Here is a 20279-nt window from a genome sequence, read left to right as displayed (position 1 = left end):
AGTCCCTCATGCCATAGTTTATCAAAAGCTTGCGATACATCCAGGAATACCGCAGAACAGATTTCTTTTTCTTCCAGTGATTTTTTAATTACATGAGTAATGCGGTGCACTTGATCAATCGTTGAGTGCTCATTTCGAAAATCAAATTGATGGTTTGGTACAAGGCATTTTGCATCTAACAATGGTTTTAATCTTTTTAGCAAGATTTTTTCAAAGAGCTTAGATAAAATTGGTAACAACGATATTGGTCGGTATGATGTCACATCGTGTGGTGGCTTTCCTGGTTTTGGAAGCATAATAACTTCCGCTATTTTCCATTGTTGCGGTACATATTCTAAACGAAATGCAGCATTAATCAAATGTGTCAATTTGACAATAGCATTATTGGGCTATTCTTTTAATATTTTCCCTGTTATAAGGTCATAACCGGGTGCTTTTTTGCTATCTATTTTATTTTGAATAGTGTCCTTTACCTCTTTAAAGGAAGTCAAGGGGAATGCGGTATATTTTCTAACTCATCTCCTTCGTTAGGATGAAAAATGTTTTGAAGATATTCGGCAAATCTCTCAGCTTTTTGTTCGTTAGATTTGGCCCAGCTGCCATCATAATTTCTTATTGGTGGGGAATGCATAATAGGCCTTTTCAAGGTTTTAGTTGCCTTCCATAGTGAACAGTCCGTTTATCGCTCTTTCAATTTTCTAGAGCATCTATAATGGAGTCATTTTTAAGTTGTTTTATTTCTTCTTTTAGTTGTGTAGAGAGTTTATTGAGTTTGGCTTTGTCTTGTGGTGCTCTGGTTTATTGTCATTTTCTTCTCAATCTACGTTTATTTTTTATTAGCATTAAAATCTCCCTCGCATAACTATTTCCTTTAAGCCTTCTTTTTATTTCCGGTGTGCATTGCCAGGCCGCTTGTTGGATAATTTTGATATATTTTTCGATTTCTTCGTCTAATTTCTTTTTCGATTTTATGGAAGCATTCAGATTTATATTTTCCTTTAGAATTAACTTAAAACTTTGCCAGTCGGTTTTATGATTCACCAGTGTTGGTTTGTTTATTTTTGATATTAAGTATTCGCTTAAAGTGAATACAATTGGTGAGTGATTGGGGAAGTGATTCTTTAAATTTGCTTGCACATTAACTGTTAATGGTAATTTTGGCTATGGTTATGGGTACGGCTATGGCGTTATGGCTAAAACACCACTAATTGCGGTTTTAAGCGGACACCTCTCTTAGCCGACACTTGTTTCAGTCACTTAGGTGTCCGCTGAAGAGTAAGTGCACTGTATAAATAAAAGAGAAATAAATGTATGACAAAGTAAAAAATAATCAATATAAAAATAAAAAAAATTAAAATGAAAAAAATAAAAATTTTAAAGTGTTGAATTTATTTGTTAATTTGACCCAAACTCTTATGCCCACGCGCGCTTGTTCACAGTGAAAGTTGTACATTTTTCTTCACATAACGGTTGTTTGTAATGGCGTAAAGGAATTGAAATAGTTTAGAAATTTATGTGAGAACTAATATAATAAAAATAAAATAATCGGCTTAAAACTGCAGATACCTCCATTTGTGAAACGACAGCAAGACGACGCCTCAAATAGGAGACCTCTGCTAAACACCCAAAAAGGGTGTAAGTGCCAATTATATAAAATAAAAATAAAATTTTAAATTACAAAAACCTTGTTGGTACCAAAATTTTAATAATTTCAGTTCGTTTAGTTTTAGTTAATGTTTTGACTATTTTGTAATGTTTTTTCGTGTAAAAACAACATTTGTTTAGAACAACAAAATTAAGAAAAACGAAAAAATTAAAAATTTCTGTTTTTTAATTAATTAATAACCAAAAAACAAAAAAAACATAATAACAAAATTAATAAAATAAAATACGAAAATTAGTAATTCAAAAACGTACAAAAAACCCAATTAATTTGCTGAGCCAGCTAATTATTTATCACTAAAATAATTGTATGAAAACATTTCGTTGAAAAATTTACATCAGCCTCTCAGAATTTTAATAAATATCTTATATTCACATAATTCGTTAAGCAAAAGAAGTAATTAAAATATAAAAGATTGAAATTTTTAGTCTCCAAATTTAATCGTAAAATATTTTATCTTGTGAATTTAAAATTAATTATTCGTAACCTTAAATGTAAAGCAGTCCTAAGTTGCATATTTTATTAACAGCAATTAAAGCAGTTTGCTTGATTTCTATTTTGGTGGCTTTTAGTGTCAAATCGTTGTATTTTCTATTACGACTTGTTTTTAAATATAGTAGCTAAGAGAGAAATAAAAAAGTTTTTAATAAAATGCTGGAATGCATTGTTAGCTGTGTTAATTATTTGGTCTCTTACAATTATTTTCGTTAATTTACTAGTTTTTATTCTAAGTTGAAGTAAAACAATTGTAAAATAAATGTTAATTAAAAGTTTTATTTTTTTCATTTCAAAAATTTTAGTTCCTCACTTCACTCACTCGAAAAAGCCTATATTTAAAAACTGCATTTAAAAAATTTTGAAATTTATAGTGTTTAAAATTTAAAATTTGCCTGTTTTAAATGTCGATGAAGCAAAAACTTACTGTTATAATTATTACAATTTTTTGTTTTCAGTGTACGAACAGTAATAAGGCGCCAGATTTTAATTGCTATGATTGTATTAGTTATGAACTCCGCCCCCTTAGCTTTCTACTTTCATGCACTATTTGCTTTATTTTTACGCGCTCTCGCCTTAGTTTCTACATTGAGTTACTTACGTATGTATTAGTTTTAGTTTCAATGTCGTTTTTGTTGATAACTCTAAAAAAGTATAGAAACTAAACAAAGGCTTTTTAAAAATTTTAAGAAAAAAAATTTCATCATTCTCATCCTCTGGCATTGTAATATAGCAAACCACCCGTTGAGTTAAATATTGATTAAAAAAAGTATTTTACTTAAGTTTTATTATCACTGTCTCTCCACGTTCTTGTTGTTTTACTGTTTACAATCACTACTTGTATTTATTTTATATAAAGAATTATTTTACAAAAAGAAAAAAAAATATTTTAATTAAAAAAATTATATAATATACGTTCCCCAAACGGCATGCAAAAATCGATGTCAAATTGAAAAAAAAAAAATGTTTTATACATAGCTTTAAGAAAATAGTAAAAAAGATGTCCATAGGTAGATAATTCCTACTAGGAATGTTTTGGAGATTACATATAAGAGCAGAAGTGTTAAGGAGAGTTACCACCAAGAGCATGAAAATAGAAAAAAAGAGAGTTTGTGAGAGCTATGCATACAAGACAGACCCATCCCACGATGGAAAGAGTTGTAAGGTGGCGCCGATCGTGGTACCGCTACTTTGCTCTGAGCGAATTTGACGTGTATGTGACGTTGCACTTGTGAAATTTACCCGTGTGTTGTTTGTGTCATTTCTTCTCTTATTGCATTCTTGTGCGCATTTTCACATCTCTCTTATGCAACTATATCAATGTGACGTCACACACTCGAGGATGGAAGCAGTTCTTTGACCCACTCAAAGTTGATAGAATCAAAATTCTGACAGTAATTTCTGCTGCCCGCTCTTTTCACCCATTTTAAACTCGTAGAAGCAGTCGTTGTTCAAACGAAGTACCATGATTGAGAATTGTGCTGATTTTTTTTCATGTATCACTAACACAATTACAGTTTTTTCGTAAACGTCAGCCAATCTGTTGAATCCTTCTAAGTCGCTGAAAGCCGCTTAAAGGTATAATGCTGGCCACACCTCTGCATTCTGTACATTGTGACTGAAGCTACCTTGCAGATGTAATACGAGCCAAAGTAATATGAGCCTTTTTGCAATTAACAATAAAGGAGATAGAATGGGAGCTTCTGTAGCTCCATATATAGCTCATCAATCATTGCCAGGGAATATAATACACCTGCACGACCTATTAAAGGTCGCAACTCTTTTCGTTCCCTTTCCTTTGTCCCGTATTCAAAGCTTCTTTTTATAGAATTGACGCTCTATTCACAGTCATATATCACCAACTACTGAGACGAATCTATTAAAGGTGGTATCCAAGAATTATAGAGAACTCAATTCGTATAGGTAAATCAGCTGATTTGCACAGTATGAAACAAAGCGAATTCATAATTTGTTTCATACTTGGTCGTGACAATGAAACGTACAAAACGTTGCACAGTATGAAACAAAGCGAATTCATAATTTGTTTCATACTTTGTCGTGACAATGAAACGTACAAAACGTTGCTGCTGACCTAGTGCCACCACCTTTAATGAATCCGCCTTGCCAATTACCTTTCTTTTCCAATAGGTTTTGTGCTCCCATTTGTAAATGAAAATTTGCAGTTTGCCTTTCAAAGCCTGAGCTTTACAACAATTAATACTCAATAAAAAAAATTTGACTCACCTGCTCTGATTTTTTAATATCTCTTCAGACTTCTGAGGTTACTCAAATATGTATAATTCTTGCCCCAACCGCATTTTGCTCTGAAAGCTGACGCTCATTAATGCAAGCATCAACAAATATTTGTGCAGTTTGTTTTTATTTTGTTAGTCTCAAAAAAGTAGCAGCTCAATAGAACTCTCTCGGTGACCGCGTTTTCGTATGTGAACCAATTTCTATATATCGCTCTTTACAGAAATAAGAACGCGCTCTTTTCTAACTATCAGAGACTTCATTGGCAATATATCGAATAATTTTTTCTCTATTTTTTCTCTTTCTCTACATTTTCTCCAACGCAGATACTCACCACTGGCTGGTGATCTCTTGGCTAATTCCATTTTGCCGGGCAACGCAATGACCGGCTCCGGCTGGTGTATATTTGTCTACAACCTCGCACCCGAAACGGAGGAGAATGTCTTGTGGCAGCTATTCGGCCCATTTGGCGCCGTCCAATCGGTAAAGGTAATACGAGATCTGCAGACAAGCAAATGCAAGGGTTTTGGCTTCGTGACCATGACGAATTATGACGAAGCGGTTGTGGCAATACAATCACTCAATGGTTATACACTCGGCAACAGGGTGTTGCAAGTTAGCTTTAAGACAAATAAAACTAAAACCGCTTAAGTGGGCCTGAGTGCTGCAAAGAAAACCAACAACAGCAACACACACAAAAGTAACAGCAACAATAAGAGCAAGAAAAAAGATGAAAGAAAAAGCAAGACAAGCAGCAACAACAACAAGCAGAACTTTTGTGTGACAAGCCGGCTTACAAAGAGCAGCAAATAATATTGAGATCAAAAATTAAGAATGAATTGAGATCAACCAAAAAACACCGCAGTTCAACTTAACAAAAAACAAAAAAAAAAAAATAATAATAATAAATAAATAAAAACATTTAAAAATATGAAAAAAATATTTAAAAAATTTACAGAAATTATATATAATATTACATTATATGTATCTATATGAAGCATAGTTGTGAGGAGTGCAGCAGAAGAGAAATTAAATATACAATGCGTGTGTTGAGAGACGAAATTGACATTTACTGCTGCTCACACTAACATTTAAAAAAATTGATTGAAAAAATTAGTAAAAATTATAATTTCTGCAAAATTGTTTGGTTTTGTAAAATCTATTGAACTTTAAAAATTTGTTAGCAAAAATAAGAATAAATCGTTGATGCCGTAAAACAGTATGTTGGACGACATGGCAGTAAGGGAGAGAGGAAAGCGAAAAAATGTTAGCTAACAAAATGCTTTCTAGGCAATATTTTTTGTGTGTTCAAAAGCGCCGCAAGTAGTTGAGTATGAGAGCGACAACCACAGCAGTAAGCTTAAGCTAAAAAATAATACTTTGCCATAAGCTTAGCCAGCTGTTTGCCAAAAAAGAAAAAACAAAATTAAACACAAAGAGCGGAAGTGAAGAGTAATTGGCAACGCCGCGAGAGATCGACAGAGGCAATGCAACACTGCAACAAGCCCCGTTAAGCAGACGGCAACACTAGAAAGAACCGGTCTAAATAAATATCAATACTGCAAAAATCAACACTGGCACAAATAGTTTCCGCAAAAATCAACCCTGAGAACAAAATATTAAAAATAAAGTTAAGCGAAATGCTGGAAAGCAAAGCGAAAAATAAATATAAAAAACAAATAATTCTCAAACTCATCGTATAACTACTTATATACATACATATATTAATATTTATTACTTATTATTAACTATTATAATTAAATAACTATAAATTATTATGTGGAAAATATTTAAGCAAAATTTATTTAAACAAAATACTTAGTCACACTTGTAAACCTTTTTAAACTAATTGCATTGTACTTAATTAAATTGTATTTGTATTTGTATTTGTCTATAATATATATTTATGGATTTTCGTAATTAATTAATTTATTAATTTCGTAGTAACAAAAGCTGAGAAAAACTTGAAAAAATAAAAGTATTATAAATTCATATTAATTATTGCATGAAACATAAACATTAATGAAAAGAAAACGAAAAATAAGAACAAAATAAAAGAATACTCACAAACACACACAAATAAAAGCAACAGAAACGCATATTTAACAGCATAAAAATCTAATATAACAGTATAAAATACCGCAAATAAAAATATACATTCATTACATAAGTAAAAAAAAGAAGCTATTTGCTATTATTAAATTTATTATTATTATTATAAATTTATTAATTGATATTGCCATGAAATTATCTAAATAAATGTGTGAATTATTTGAAATTTTAAAACCGAGTGCAAATTACATGAAGGTGGCAATGCGATGCATTAATTGGCTAAGCGGGTATAATGAGAGCGGTCGAGCATATCGTTGTGCGCAAAGACTGAGAAAGAGAGCGAGACATGGCGTATGCTAAGTCAACGATGTGATACTCTGAATGGTTAAGTAGGCAAGGTGAAAGTAGTGGAGCATGGCGTGAGCGAAGAAGACTTGAGTGTGAAGAGAGAGAGGGAGAGGTAGAGAGAGGGGGAAGTGAGAGAGAGTTGGAGAAAACCAGGAATATCGTGCACCATAGCTACTACTACACAAAAGCTGCAATGTTCGGCTTAACTAGTAGGCAGAAGTCAAGGATGATAATTACTAGATTTGTTCGTTGAATTTTTTGAGGGGAACTGTGGATTCTACATCCTTCGTTTTGCGTTTCACAAAATTTAGCTTTAGCTTAGTGAAACACAAAACGAACGACGTCGGCATATCTGTCAAATTCGCTCAGAGCCGAATAACGGTGTGCTAGGTAGTACACCTCTAAAAGTCTTTTCACCATGGGCAGAAGCAAGCTTTGTAAGAGTAGCGGCTCGTAGCGTGAATGTAGCAGATTTGAAGATGAAGAGAGAGATTTAGAGAGAGGGGAAGAAAGGGCTTACGTTATAACTATCACGTAGAGGCTTCAACGAAACGCAAGCTCAACCAAAGCCCATCACCTAGGTAGTAACAGTTGAACAGCTGATTCGACTTTTTTATAATTGAATCAGTTCTCTAAATTGTCAAACTTTGTTCATCCTTTACCTTGTTGGTTGTTGTCTAGACCAGCATACTTAAAGAGCTATGGCTTGCTGATCACAAAACTTCAGCAAACTACGCGCCACTGATAAATTTCACATTTCGAGGTTGACATTTAGAGGTTTCAAGTAGCAACAAAATACACGCCATTGTTGTTTTTGGTCTACCACTGCTACCTTGTAGATGTGCCTTTGAGCCCAATCAAGTGATGCTACGGTGAGATGGCTAGTAAGGTATGGTGTTAAGGCTGAGGCGAGAGAGAGAGAAGGGGAGAAAGAGAGAGGGAGAGAAGAGAAGAGAGATAGTGAGAGATGGAGAGAATGCAGTAGCTGTGTTTAGTTGGGAATGACATATTTTAAAAGCACACATTAACTGAAAATGGCTGGAGAGTGGGATTCTCGATATGAAATATACACCGAACAGTTATGTATTGAGGAAATTGATCGAGATTAAAGGCGACTGATTGAATGGATTACTCGGATAGCGCAACTGGTGAGCATATTTCATGATTAACCTAACGTTAATGCGAGAATTATTGTAAAACTAAAGTAGTTGGCAGGCGCAAGATTGAGTAGAGCGAGAATGAGGGAAAGTAGCTTGAGATAAAAATCAAAGGCGCTTTGTGCAGGTAATATGTAAGTATGTATACGCAAGCAAAACTGAAATGTATGAGTGTGCGATTGAAGTATGTGAGTAAGTAAGTTCTCCATATATGCACGGGGAATGGTGCTGTAGTGACAAGCTCTCGGCTATGTTGTTGAGTTACATAAGCTGAGCTGAGACAACCTCAAGTTGTCGTAAGTGCGTAGGTGTAGAATCAGCTTTTTCATACGCTTTCTTTTTCGCTAAGTGAACTTTGGTTCATTTGCAATGTATCTGCATAACAAAAGCTTAGTCAACTCTAAGCTCAAGAAAATAATGAAAATTTCGCAGATATGTGATCTGCTGTTCAAGTACCTTCGTTGAGCTTAGAACTGTGGGAGCAGCACTCAATTGAATTTTTTACTCATGTATTTCCGATATGTGAATTTGCTCTCAGTGCTTTTAGCTCACTCAGTGCTTTTAGTCACTCTCTCTCTTTCTCTTCTTCTCTGCCTCAAGTGCTCATCTGCTGAAATTGATAGTGATGGTGTAGTGTAGGTTAAATTTTGTGTTGTTAAATTGATTTACTTACACTTCTTACTCTACACTTTCTATCACTAACACTTATTACAAAGTAAATGTGTAAACAATAAGCAGTAATTTTAATTAAAAGAGATATCTAACAAAATTATTAAATAGTCGAAAATATTAATGTATGTTTTCTATAGATTTTTTTAGTTGTCTCTTCACGCTTACTAATGAAAATTAAGTAGTAGAAATGTGTACGAAAAATAGTAATATAAAATTATTACAAAATCAATGTTCTATCAAAACCAATATGAGTAAAATGTGAAAAACCATAGTCAACGTATGAGAGCACAAAAAACTAAGAGAAATTATAAAATTATTTAAATTATACGTTTATATAATTGAGTATAAATTACTAATTAGCGATAATAAGTGGAAAATTTATAAAAAACATTTAAGTGAAGCATGGCGATAAGACCAAATGAAGTCAAAACCAAAACACCAACTTTGAATATTATTAAAAAAATTTTAAATATAGTGAAATTTAATAAAAAATCGAGAAAATTCACAAAAAAAAAAAAATGAGGAGCTCAGAAGAGAGCCAAGGTAGTTAGTATCGAAAAGCCATAAGAGTGAGAAGAATTTGCTAGGAAAGCTTACAGGCAGTAGGGAGCGAAGAGAGAATATATGGAAAGCTAAAGGCTAACTGAAACTGATAAAAGCAAAGTACTGAAAAACGAAGATTTTTATTTGAAATCAAAAAGAGAGAGATGTGAAAGGCATTTAAAAAATAACGCAACAGAATAGCAGCAACAACAAGCTATTTAAAATATTGCATTTTTTTTAGCTGAGTGAAAGAAGAGCAAGCTACTCAGCAGCAAGTGAAAGCAAAAAAGTGTTCAAAGCGGTAGCAGGAAAAAGTACAGAAAGAAAATAGTTAGCTAAAAGTGAAATGGCTGAAATGAAAAGAGAGAGAGAGTGTAGTAGTTGAGGGTTAAGTGAGCGCAAAATAAGGAGAGTAGAAGAAGAAATAGTTACAGTGTAGAAAAATAGCTGAAAGCAGCAGGCGGGCAACTGCAATAAGGAAACCTAAAACAAAATCGAACAAAAAGAATTAATGGCAATATTTTTGGAGGTTGAGGAATTTCGTAAAGAACACACACATACATAAAAACGAAGCTAAGTGCAAATACTAACAGTAGGACAAAAAATTACCGCAGAAGATTACAAAATAAATAGAGCAAGCCAAAAAATTGCAAAGTAGGTGAGAAAATATCGAGAAAAAATACATGAAATTTGGCAACAACGCATTAAAAAGTTTTAACTTAAGGATGGCAACACATCGTTTGAATAAAACCTAGAATCTAAAAAAAACCATAGTTCATGAAGCGCAAAATTTGGTACATATAAAAGACGATTACGGGCGAGCATGTAGAGAAGAAGGTGGTTCAAGGAGTTGCTGCTAAAAAAAGCATATACTGAGGTGCGTAAGAGGCGAGGAGCAAACAGAAGGAGACTTGCAGAAGAGGAGGCTTTCTCAAGAAGAGGCCTACAGAAGAGAATGTATGAGATGAAGAATGCAGAAAGTGAGTGCCAAGATTTGCTTTTAAAAAAGCATATACTGAGGTGCGTAAGAGGCGAGGAGCAAACAGAAGAGGCTTCCAGAACAGAGTAAATAAGATGTAGAATACAGAAAGTGAGTGCCAAGAAGGGGGAATAAGTGATGAGCAGAGCCAGCAAGAGAATTTAGTAGGAACGAATGAATGGAAAGGTGAGACGCAGAGATTGGCATGCATGAGAGAGCATTGTAGGTGAGCTCTACAATGAGTGCGCGATAGAAGAGAAATAAGCAGGGTGTTGAAGTTAGCGAAGTACCACCAACAATTTGTACACCCCTTCTGCTTTTCTAAGCAGTTAACTCGCCGCCGCCATCACCACTGCATGCTCAAGCAGGACGATCAAACGCGAACACATATTTATAATCACATACTCATACATACATAGAACTTATGCGTATTTACTTGTATAACGTAAATGCATTGCGATCTTTTGGGCACCATACCTTAGAGCGAAAACGTGTTTTTACCTAAGCTCGCTGTATATCATAGATTCATATGCATGTATTTTATGTAATAAATGTTGAAATAGAACAAAAAAAACCAAATGTAATCAAGTATAAGCAACAAAAATATTACATAACGGTTAATACAGATGCGATGTTTAATTGTTTGCGAAGAAATGATTGGGCACACACACACACATACACATACTCTGACAGACACACACCCACAAACGAAAAAACACATTCGCACAAAATAAAATTATTCAAAGCATACAACTTGGACAAAAATTTAAAAATTTAATATCTATCTGCATCATATAGTAAATGTAAAACATTCAATGTGCTACTTCTATATACTAGAAAACAAGGCACACTCACATACACTTAGAAGTATATAAATGTAACCAAATACTAGATAACTAGTGCTAAAATTCAATACAATGAATTCGAATGCGAGTAGTCAAGCAAATTGCATAGATTTTCTGAGGCACCCTATAGGGGAAAAGGGATATAATTTGCAAAGAATCTTTACGGGGAATATAAATCTAAAAACTCCTCAAACTCACTATCTAAAAATCAGTCAAAAAATATCAATTGAAAGTGTAGTGAAAATTGGCAACACCGCATGGAGACATATGTAAATGTAGCATAAAAATAAACTAGTATCGAAAATTATAAACACACATACAAAAAACAATAAAAAGGGCGTGTCTGGGGTTGTGTACACTGACGGGTAGGTACGGAAGTTGGCTAGCTCAATAAGGAGCATGGAAGAGAGAATGAAAGTACGATGGAAAGAGTCAACAAAATGTTCGAAGGCTTTACTGAGAATGGAGAAGATATGAAAGAGGAACGGACAGATCGAAGAGGTTTGAGAACTAAACGATAAAGAACATGAAATTGTAAACGGAGTTATTGGGAGGGCTGAGAATGAAATAATAAGGTATGGAAAATAAATGTACTCAAACAGGAGGGGTAAAGGGGTAGATGAAAGAATTGACGTGGAAATGAGGAAGTGAAGGGAATGAGGAGGGTTGGTGGTAAGTAGGGCAGGGAGTCGCCGCACGGATAGAGTTAAGAAAGCTGGAATATTATAAAGAAGAGAATGGAAGCAAGCGAAGTAGCAGGTAATACGAGGACTCCAAAATACGCGAAGATGCGCGAAATGAGAAAAAATGTAAGAAGAGAAGGAGAGGTGAGAGAAGTAGCAGCAGTAGAGTGAAGATGGTTCGCAAATAGGAGAAATAAATGGAGCGAAGCGGAGGACGCAGAGGCAGGGAAAACGGCATAAGCTTTAGAAAGGAATCTAATAAAAGTTGCGAGAGAGAAGTTTGCATAAACGAGCAATAAATGGAGTGAGGCAGAGCATACAGAGGGAGGGAATTTTCAAAAAACGGAGGAAAGCTTTAGAAATAAATCGAGTCGAAGTTGCGAGAGAGAGGTTTGCATAGAAGAAGCGGAAGAGCAGAGGCTATAAATAAAGGCGATAAATAAACAATGAAAGGTTTCAGAGTTCCAAATGTTCAGAGTTTGAAGAGAAGTCTAGATGCTCAAACACATTTTTGAGTAACTGCTTACATAAGACATTGACTTAAATAATAAAAAAATTACAACGAAATCAAATGAGCTTTTTTCCAACTGCGATAATCAGTGAGAACCAGTTTCAAAATAACACCAAAAAGTGAAAGAGCGATGAAAGCAGCGTAGAGCAAAGCAGAGCAGAGCAGGGCAGATCAGAGCAGGCAGAGCGTAAAAGCTGCTAACAACAACTGGTTGTGTGTAGTTTTGAAGATAGTAAAGTTGCGAACCAAGGAGTATATGTATGTCTTTGTTCGAAAGTGTTCGGTTTTTCTACATATCCGCTCGTTATGTTTCTTTCGCTGTATCTCGAAAGTTTTCTAATCAACCTGACTTATAGAGAGAAACTCGCAATTGCATGCAAACTCTGCGCATTAGCGCAGACGCAAACCAACTTCATACCTGCCCTAACAGGGCATGCACCCTCGACATGTATCCAAGTCTACCTATAACATGCAACAACAAAGTCACTCATGCAACAAGCGATCTGAAGGAATTAGCGCAAATTTTTTGTAATAAAAAATAATTAAAAATCATTTAATAACAATTTTTTTGAAAAAAGAAAAATCATATTTTAAAATGCAAACCATACGAATATTAAAAACTGAAATTGTATATGTGTGTGAGCGCAATAATGCGAGAAAGTGAGTAAGAAAAGAGCGAAAGCAAAGGCCACAAAAAATGCATTTATAAAAAAAGTTGAATAAAAAAATGGTGTACGTAAAATCTACATACACACACATATGAGTAATACACATCCATGCAAACTAAGGTACATACTTTAAACCGTACGCCAAACGTTGTAATCCAAGCGCTACCATATATTAAAGAAAAAAGTACTAAGGCAACCGTAAACCCGTAAAATATACCGTACCAAACAAACTGTACTGAAACCGACACCAAAAAATCCCACTTAGCAAAAATTCACACTGGTACTGAAACGAAGCAAGAATTATGCAAATAAATTAAACAAAAAAATATTACTATTTTACAACAGTACATAGCAACCCACAAAAGCGTAGCAGAATTTCAGAATATTATAGAAAAAAAGTAAATTATACGAATTAACCAAGAAAACAGGAAATTTTTTGAAATGTTAAAGAAAGTGTGAAAGTACACGAAATTTCGTAAAACCCAAAAAATGAAATCAGCTTCCAAAATTTTTAAGATATTAGCAAAGTAAGTGTTTAATATTAGAAGAAATCAAAGTAAAAATTTAATGGAAAACATATTTAATGAAAAAAGCAGTAGATGTGGTAGAAATGCAGTAAAAAAGCATTAAAAACTATACCGTTAGTTTGCAAAAAACCAAAAAAAATATATATATATCATAAAAATACACCTTTTATGAAAAAAACATCAAGAATTTTCTAAATAAGAACACTGATTTTTCATATATAGTAAATTTTTACGCATAAATATTTACATTCAATGTGAGAAATTACATCATTACAAAAAATGTGAGACCCAAATAGCAGAGAGAGAGAAATAACATTTAAGTAAATCAGAGAGTAGGAGTTTATATATGTGTAGGTATTAAGACATTTAGTGCGCAAAATTGCAAGAGCCGTAATTTGTGCGCTGCTACAGCGGCGTGCTGATTTATGAAACCAGTAATTTTGCGCTTAAGAACAAACAAATCAGCTATTTAAAAATAAATTTAAAAAAATATATATACATAGTAGCAAACTTATATTAAATAAATAATTAAAATTAAATAATATTTACTATAAACTATGATTTACTCGCAAAACATACTTACAAAATAGTTTCATGTTTCTCTTAAATGTTCAAAAGCAAAATAACAATGCAAAGTAAACTAAAGAAAATATTAAAGCAAGTGAAATGAAAGGAAAGAGAAGAACAAGCAGAAAGCGAAAGCTGTCAAACAGGTGGCAACACTATTCACGTAAACATTTACAAACATATATAGATATATGCATACACATATAATGTATTTATAATGGTACTTGTACTTGTATTTGTGTTCCCCCCACCCAACATATGGGTTCTTAGAAAATATTTCAATGTTTATTAGAAAAACTCTCTTAACTAACTGCTGGTTGAAAAGTGCTGGGCTGCGATAAAGTGCAGAGTGCAAGAGAAGAGACGCATAGCGAATGCGTTAGCGTAAGCAGAAGTTGCAGACGGAGCAATGAAAGTGCGTTGGTGAGCGAGAACGTGCCGTACGATGGAGCGAATTAGACAAAAGAAGTGTGAGCGAAAGGGAAAAGGTGAAAGAAGAAGAGCTATGCACTGAAGGCATTCGAAAGAGGCGAAAGTGTGCTAGAAAGCTAACAAAATTACATGGCGCGCTTACTCCCTACGCTCAGTTATTTTTTTACAATATGTAACTGCTTAAGTCTGCACGCGATTACTTATAACTTACTAATTAATTACCAATTAATTACTTGAATTACCATACCAATTACCAAATAGTTAAATCAGTTGTATGTCAGGCGTTTAGCCGCCACAAGTTATGCTAAAATAAATTCAAAGCTTACTTTAATTACCACTTATTTCTTAAGTAATTACCTTAACGATTACCTAACTAATTATTTATGCTAAAAATATTAATAAATACATGTACTAGTTATTAACTGTTTGTGTTTTAAGCATGTATGCTCATATATTGAAAAAGAAAACAAAAACAAAAAAACCATTCATACTTATACTTAATTGTAATTCATTACTAAACAAAATATACTTTAACTATAATTGATTAATTGAAAATTGTTTGTAACTACAATAAGTGCGTATTGTAATTGTATTCATTAAATTCGAACCAAGTACTACGAATATGCTTATTTAGCACTTTTAAGTCTTAATTAAACAACAAAAAAATGCTACGAAATACATGCATTACCAACTGGCATTACACCAATTACCAATTACTGTGCATTGCATTACATTGCGTGACGTCGTTGCACGTACGAATGCTGCCAGCGTGCATGTGAAACGCTCAATTAACTTATAATTATTGTAAGGCTACTAGACGGTAATGGTAATGCGCTTGCATTACTTTCGATTACTTTGTAATGCTATTATTTACTAACCACACGCACACTTATGTATTAATATCATATTAGTTTTAATGTATCACTTGTATTTGAGTATTTGTGTAACCGTAATTACAATTACAATTACTTACTGCATTACTTCGTAATTATATTTCTAGTTATTACATACTTATATAAGCAAACCGTCTTGCTCCAGCGCCATACTAAAATCTGAAAATGTAATAGAGGAAAGAACAAAGAAACTACCTAACGCATCAGTAAGTCACAAATATGAATAACAACAAAACTAAAACATAAATAATGCAAATAATGGAAAGTAATCATATGGATATTTGTTAAAGAAATAATAATATAAATGTGGACTCAAAGCAAAGCAAAAAAAAAAAACAAAAGGAAAAGATAACAAAAACAAATAGTAATGATGAGAGAGGAGGAGCATGGAAAATGTGAATGCATTACACGATTGAGAGGCAGATGGGAGACTGTAAGCAGCATCAGTCATTGCAATAAACGAAGCTACATATACACGCAAGAAGCTAAAAAAGCAATATAAACTAACTAACACACACAAAGCGAGCTTGCGGCTGTTGGACGAAAAAAAGAGAAGCGAGTGATGGCGAGAGAAGAAAAGAGAAAACGATCGTGAGTAAATAGACAGTGGCGGAAGTGGAAAGTGTGAGAGTAGAGCAAGAGTTATTAAAAAGTGGGAACAGAGAGTAAAGCAAGAGTTATTAAAAAGTGGGAACAGAGAGTAGAAGCAAGCATGAATAGTTTAAAACTAAGTTGATGGCGAGAAATGAGCCCTGCAGGGAGCTTGTTGGCTGAGAAGTGGCGGCTGTTAGTGGAAATCGTGACAGCGATGGAGGACGAATATGGACTGCACTTTTTTTAAACTATTCAGCTAACTCACTTCTAGGACTTCACTTGCTTTTTCTTTCTCTCTTTCATTTTCTCGCTATCTCTTCTTCTCCTTCTATTTCTCAATCTCCCTATATTCAACAGAATGCGCTCTTCGTGAGTGACCAATCGCCGAAAATCACTTACACGAACAAAGAAAAGTTGTGAGCAACATAAACGCATAAATATAAAACACTTACACACACATATGCATAAGTACATATATGCGCATACAAACAAAAATATACAAACACATATACACACTTATACACATAAATACTTACCTATATACAATTGCAAGAGAAAAAGGAAGCAAACAAGTAAAGAAATCAACAAAAAACTTCACTCGAATGCAACCAATGAAGAACATGAAATATATATATACACTTATATATATATATGATTACATATAAATTATTAACAATTTTACTATATATATATATATGAATTATATGAATGTATAATTATTATGTATTTGTATTTTATGTATTAGTTTTGTTCTACAATCTTTTGCTCTTTCATAAATACAAAACAAAAAAAAAAATAATAAAAAAACTATAAAATGAAAAATGTGTTTCTGTATTCTATGGAAAAGAGAAATAAGTGAGATCCGGCTGGGATAGAGACTAATTTTCATTATCTGTACAGGAGCATAAAACTAGGCGGAAGTGGGAGTGGAAATAATTTTGAAAATATTTTACATTTTGCTAAATTTCTCATGCCCACTAAACCAGATGGCCAGCAAAAATCTCTGACGTAACTGGGGTGATAACAGCGGTTTGTCTACGAAAAAACTGAGATTGTGTTGGTGATTTACGGCCACCTATGCTTGTGTTGCTTCGTTGCCATTGCCATGAACAACGACTGATTGCACGAGCGTGTGAATAGGCGTGAAATAAGCGGGTAGAATTTTGCTGCCGACTACCCAATGGCGTGACAGCCGAAGTGACTAGCTCAATTTCGTTTTTCACCATAACTGAAGGCTACACCCGTTGATGATAGATTTCAAGGTTTGCTTGACAGCTTTAGCCTCTTCTTCTGCTACCATCAGCTGGTACCGCATCGAATACTTTTAGAGCCGGAGCTTTTGTATCCATTCGGCACATAGAGCTGGCATAAAGTGTGCGGGTAAGATTATTTTTCATAGCCACTAATCCTGCTACTGAATACATCCACCCGATCGAAAACAATTAGTTTACTGCAAACATTTGCTACCGGGCGCACAAGCGACGGTAAAACTAAAAATGCGTTGAGTCAATAAACGAAATACATTTTTATTTTTGGCAGAAATGCAAGAAAAATAAGAAATCTAAGCTTTTACGGATCAGAGGTGCAAGTTGCGTCTATTCTATTATGTAAAGAATGATGGAGGATAAATTCGGGAGTGCCATCGGATGGTGTCCTTTCCCCTTTCTTTTCATCATATATATTTCGAAGATTTTCCAATTTTCCGAACCCGAGAGGAGTTTTACTGGTCTCCAATGCTGGCGATTGTTCGATAATAGCGTTGGGCCAAAGTGAACGTTTATCTCGTCAGACTTTCTCGCTTTTTCATTACAAGGAATCTCCAGCTTCCCTCCACTACATGCACGGCGACCCTGTTTACCACCTGAATGAAAGAGGTTAAACCGCAGTTAAGAGTAAAAGCCGATGACACACCCACACGGACCATTAACAACGCCACAATTTTGAGTGTCACCTTCGATAGTTTGCTCTGCTTCTCGGCGCTTACTATCGGAATTGTCACTAAAGTCCAAAACCGCAACAAAGTACTCATATCGCTAGCTGGTAGCATTTGGAACAAAGAACAAAATGTTGCTGGTGACATTTAAAGCAATTGGTGAGTCGGTTCTAAGTTACGCTGCGCCCATCTGGTTATCTGGCACTACTGACTCACAGTGGACAAAGAGCTGTTAGAATACTACCATCAGGACTGCCATGGGATGCCACTTTATGGCTTCAGGAATCACCTCTGCAGGCACTTCCTATAGGCTGAGCCATCTCCCAGGAGCGCAAGAAGACATCTCTTCGACTATACTCACGAGGACTGGAGGACCAAACATTACTTCTACAGACAGACATTAAACGCCATTCATCGGAAGCATTTGAACACCTTCCTAAACTCACCGTAGTCCAACCACCCATTACATACGAAGAGCTTCAGCTGCTTCGTGAGACTTACGTAACTTTGGCTGAATTGTGGTGTGGATATTGTAGCAGGTTAAACAGAAGTGACCACGACCTACTCAATGTACAGGGTTGGCCATATTAAACTGACCCATGTGATTATTAAAAAAATATGGAAAAAGAAACATTTTTTTGTGTTTCATTGTGAAAAACATTTAATTTAGTTCAAGGAGATTCGTTTACATCACTTTTTGAATATGATATCGCGCAAGTGGTCGCCCTTAGCACGTATTTGGATATGTACAGGGTTGGCCATATTAAACTGACCCATGTGATTATTAAAAAAATATGGAAAAAGAAACATTTTTTTGTGTTTCATTGTGAAAAACATTTAATTTAGTTCAAGGAGATTCGTTTACATCACTTTTTGAATATGATATCGCGCAAGTGGTCGCCCTTAGCTCGTATAGCGTAATGTGCCCGTTTTTCGGCGTTTTCCATAGTTTTGGTCAGCGTCTCGGCCGATATGGCGGCTATTTCCCGTCGGATATTGGCCTTAAGTGCGCCTAGTGTCTTTGGCTTGTTGACGTAAACCTTAGATTTCAAATTACAGTAAAAAGTTATAGGGTTACTCAATGGGTCAGTTTAATATGGCCAACCCTGTATGTTCAACATCTAAAGGAACTCTGCACGATACTAACCCCTCTCCCTGTGGACCAAACCCGTCGAAAAGCCATGTTTTCTGGGCCTACCGTTATATTATTTAGAGGATGACGATCGGTTACTACGGTTACTACTGACGATCGGTTACTCGCCTAATAAAGGCCTCTTCTTTTCGCCAAGCTTTAGCAAGTGGCGAATAGATGAAGCAACTGGTATAAATGAACATATATTGGAAACGCGGGAATATAGCTGCCTTAAATAACATGTGTTTATAAGGCAGTGCGTTATACCAGTCTAATGGGGTACAACCACACACGGTAGCGGCGAATCTTGCTCGATAACTTTGTAGTTGCTTTCGCATGCAATTTTTTCATTAAGTTAATCGAGCATAGAGAGAGCGAACGGGGAATTGGCGAATAGAAGAGGCCTATTAAAAGGAAACATAATAGAGGCGACCTCTTTCGCCGTACAGCAAAGCCCACTGCAGTGACTTTCAAACTGTTGCTTTCGGTTACAAGTTTTCCAAACAGTGCTGCAATATGCTTGACAATTTGCCTTGTAATTTGCTTAGTAGAGAAACAGACCCATAGAAAATATGATCAAGGACGCTGCTAATGACCGTAAATGATGCTCTTAGAGTTGTGCAGGATATGTAATGAAATATATTAAAATTAACTGAGTGATTAAAGGAATAAGTCAATGAAGAAGTATGATTCTAAAACATACCCACCTTTAGTAATAAAAAGGATTACATCACTAAAAAATGTCTGTTTCACAGAAAATATTTTTTATTTGCATTTACATATGGATACAGAGTGTTTCTTTTATTTTATCTACATATAATATTTTTTACATATGAGAACATATACATATTTATATACATACGTATGCTTGTATGTCTACATCTCCATACAGGAATGAGATTCTAAGTACTGTGAATATACTTTGAAAGCTAAATCGTAATAGTAGGCAAAAAAATCGCAAAAAAATGAACTAAGATGTATGGCATTTAAAAAAAAATTAAAATAAGTGAAAAAAAAAAATGCTTCTTTATCAAAAAATTACCTACGGAGTACAAATTCATAAATGTGTAGCTGGGGCTTTGGGTCCATGACTGTCAATATACAAAGACTAAATTTTTCCTTCTACTTTTGTTTATGTATGTATGTACGTATGCACTTGCGCTTATGTGATTAGGTCACTTTATCTTCTTACAATAAATATTTTTCATGATAATTTTTTTTTAATATTTCTTTTTTTTATAAATTTTGTTCTTATATATTTTTTATGAAAATTTAATTCATTCTAAAATAAAAACCCCGTAAATAAAAGTTCCAAACTGTATACGAAATTCA

The 20279-nt window shown here is 34.4% G+C and overlaps 1 protein-coding gene across 6 annotated transcripts in view; it reads left to right on the top strand.

Moving 5' to 3' along the window:
• Window positions 1-5294, top strand: part of LOC129237414 (ELAV-like protein 2) — an 86301-nt gene extending 81007 nt beyond the window's left edge. For all 6 annotated transcript variants that reach the window (XM_054872149.1, XM_054872154.1, XM_054872151.1 and 3 more), the window contains one exon: window positions 4738-5294. In XM_054872149.1, coding sequence (XP_054728124.1) covers window positions 4738-5062 — 325 coding nt within the window. In that variant the 3' untranslated portion in view covers window positions 5063-5294. The remainder of the gene's footprint in view (window positions 1-4737) is intronic.
• Window positions 5295-20279: the final 14985 nt, after the last annotated feature.

The sequence above is a fragment of the Anastrepha obliqua genome, chromosome 2 (genome assembly GCF_027943255.1).
Source record: "Anastrepha obliqua isolate idAnaObli1 chromosome 2, idAnaObli1_1.0, whole genome shotgun sequence".
NCBI lineage: Eukaryota > Metazoa > Arthropoda > Insecta > Diptera > Tephritidae > Anastrepha > Anastrepha obliqua.
This window is presented reverse-complemented; position numbering and strand designations above follow the sequence as displayed.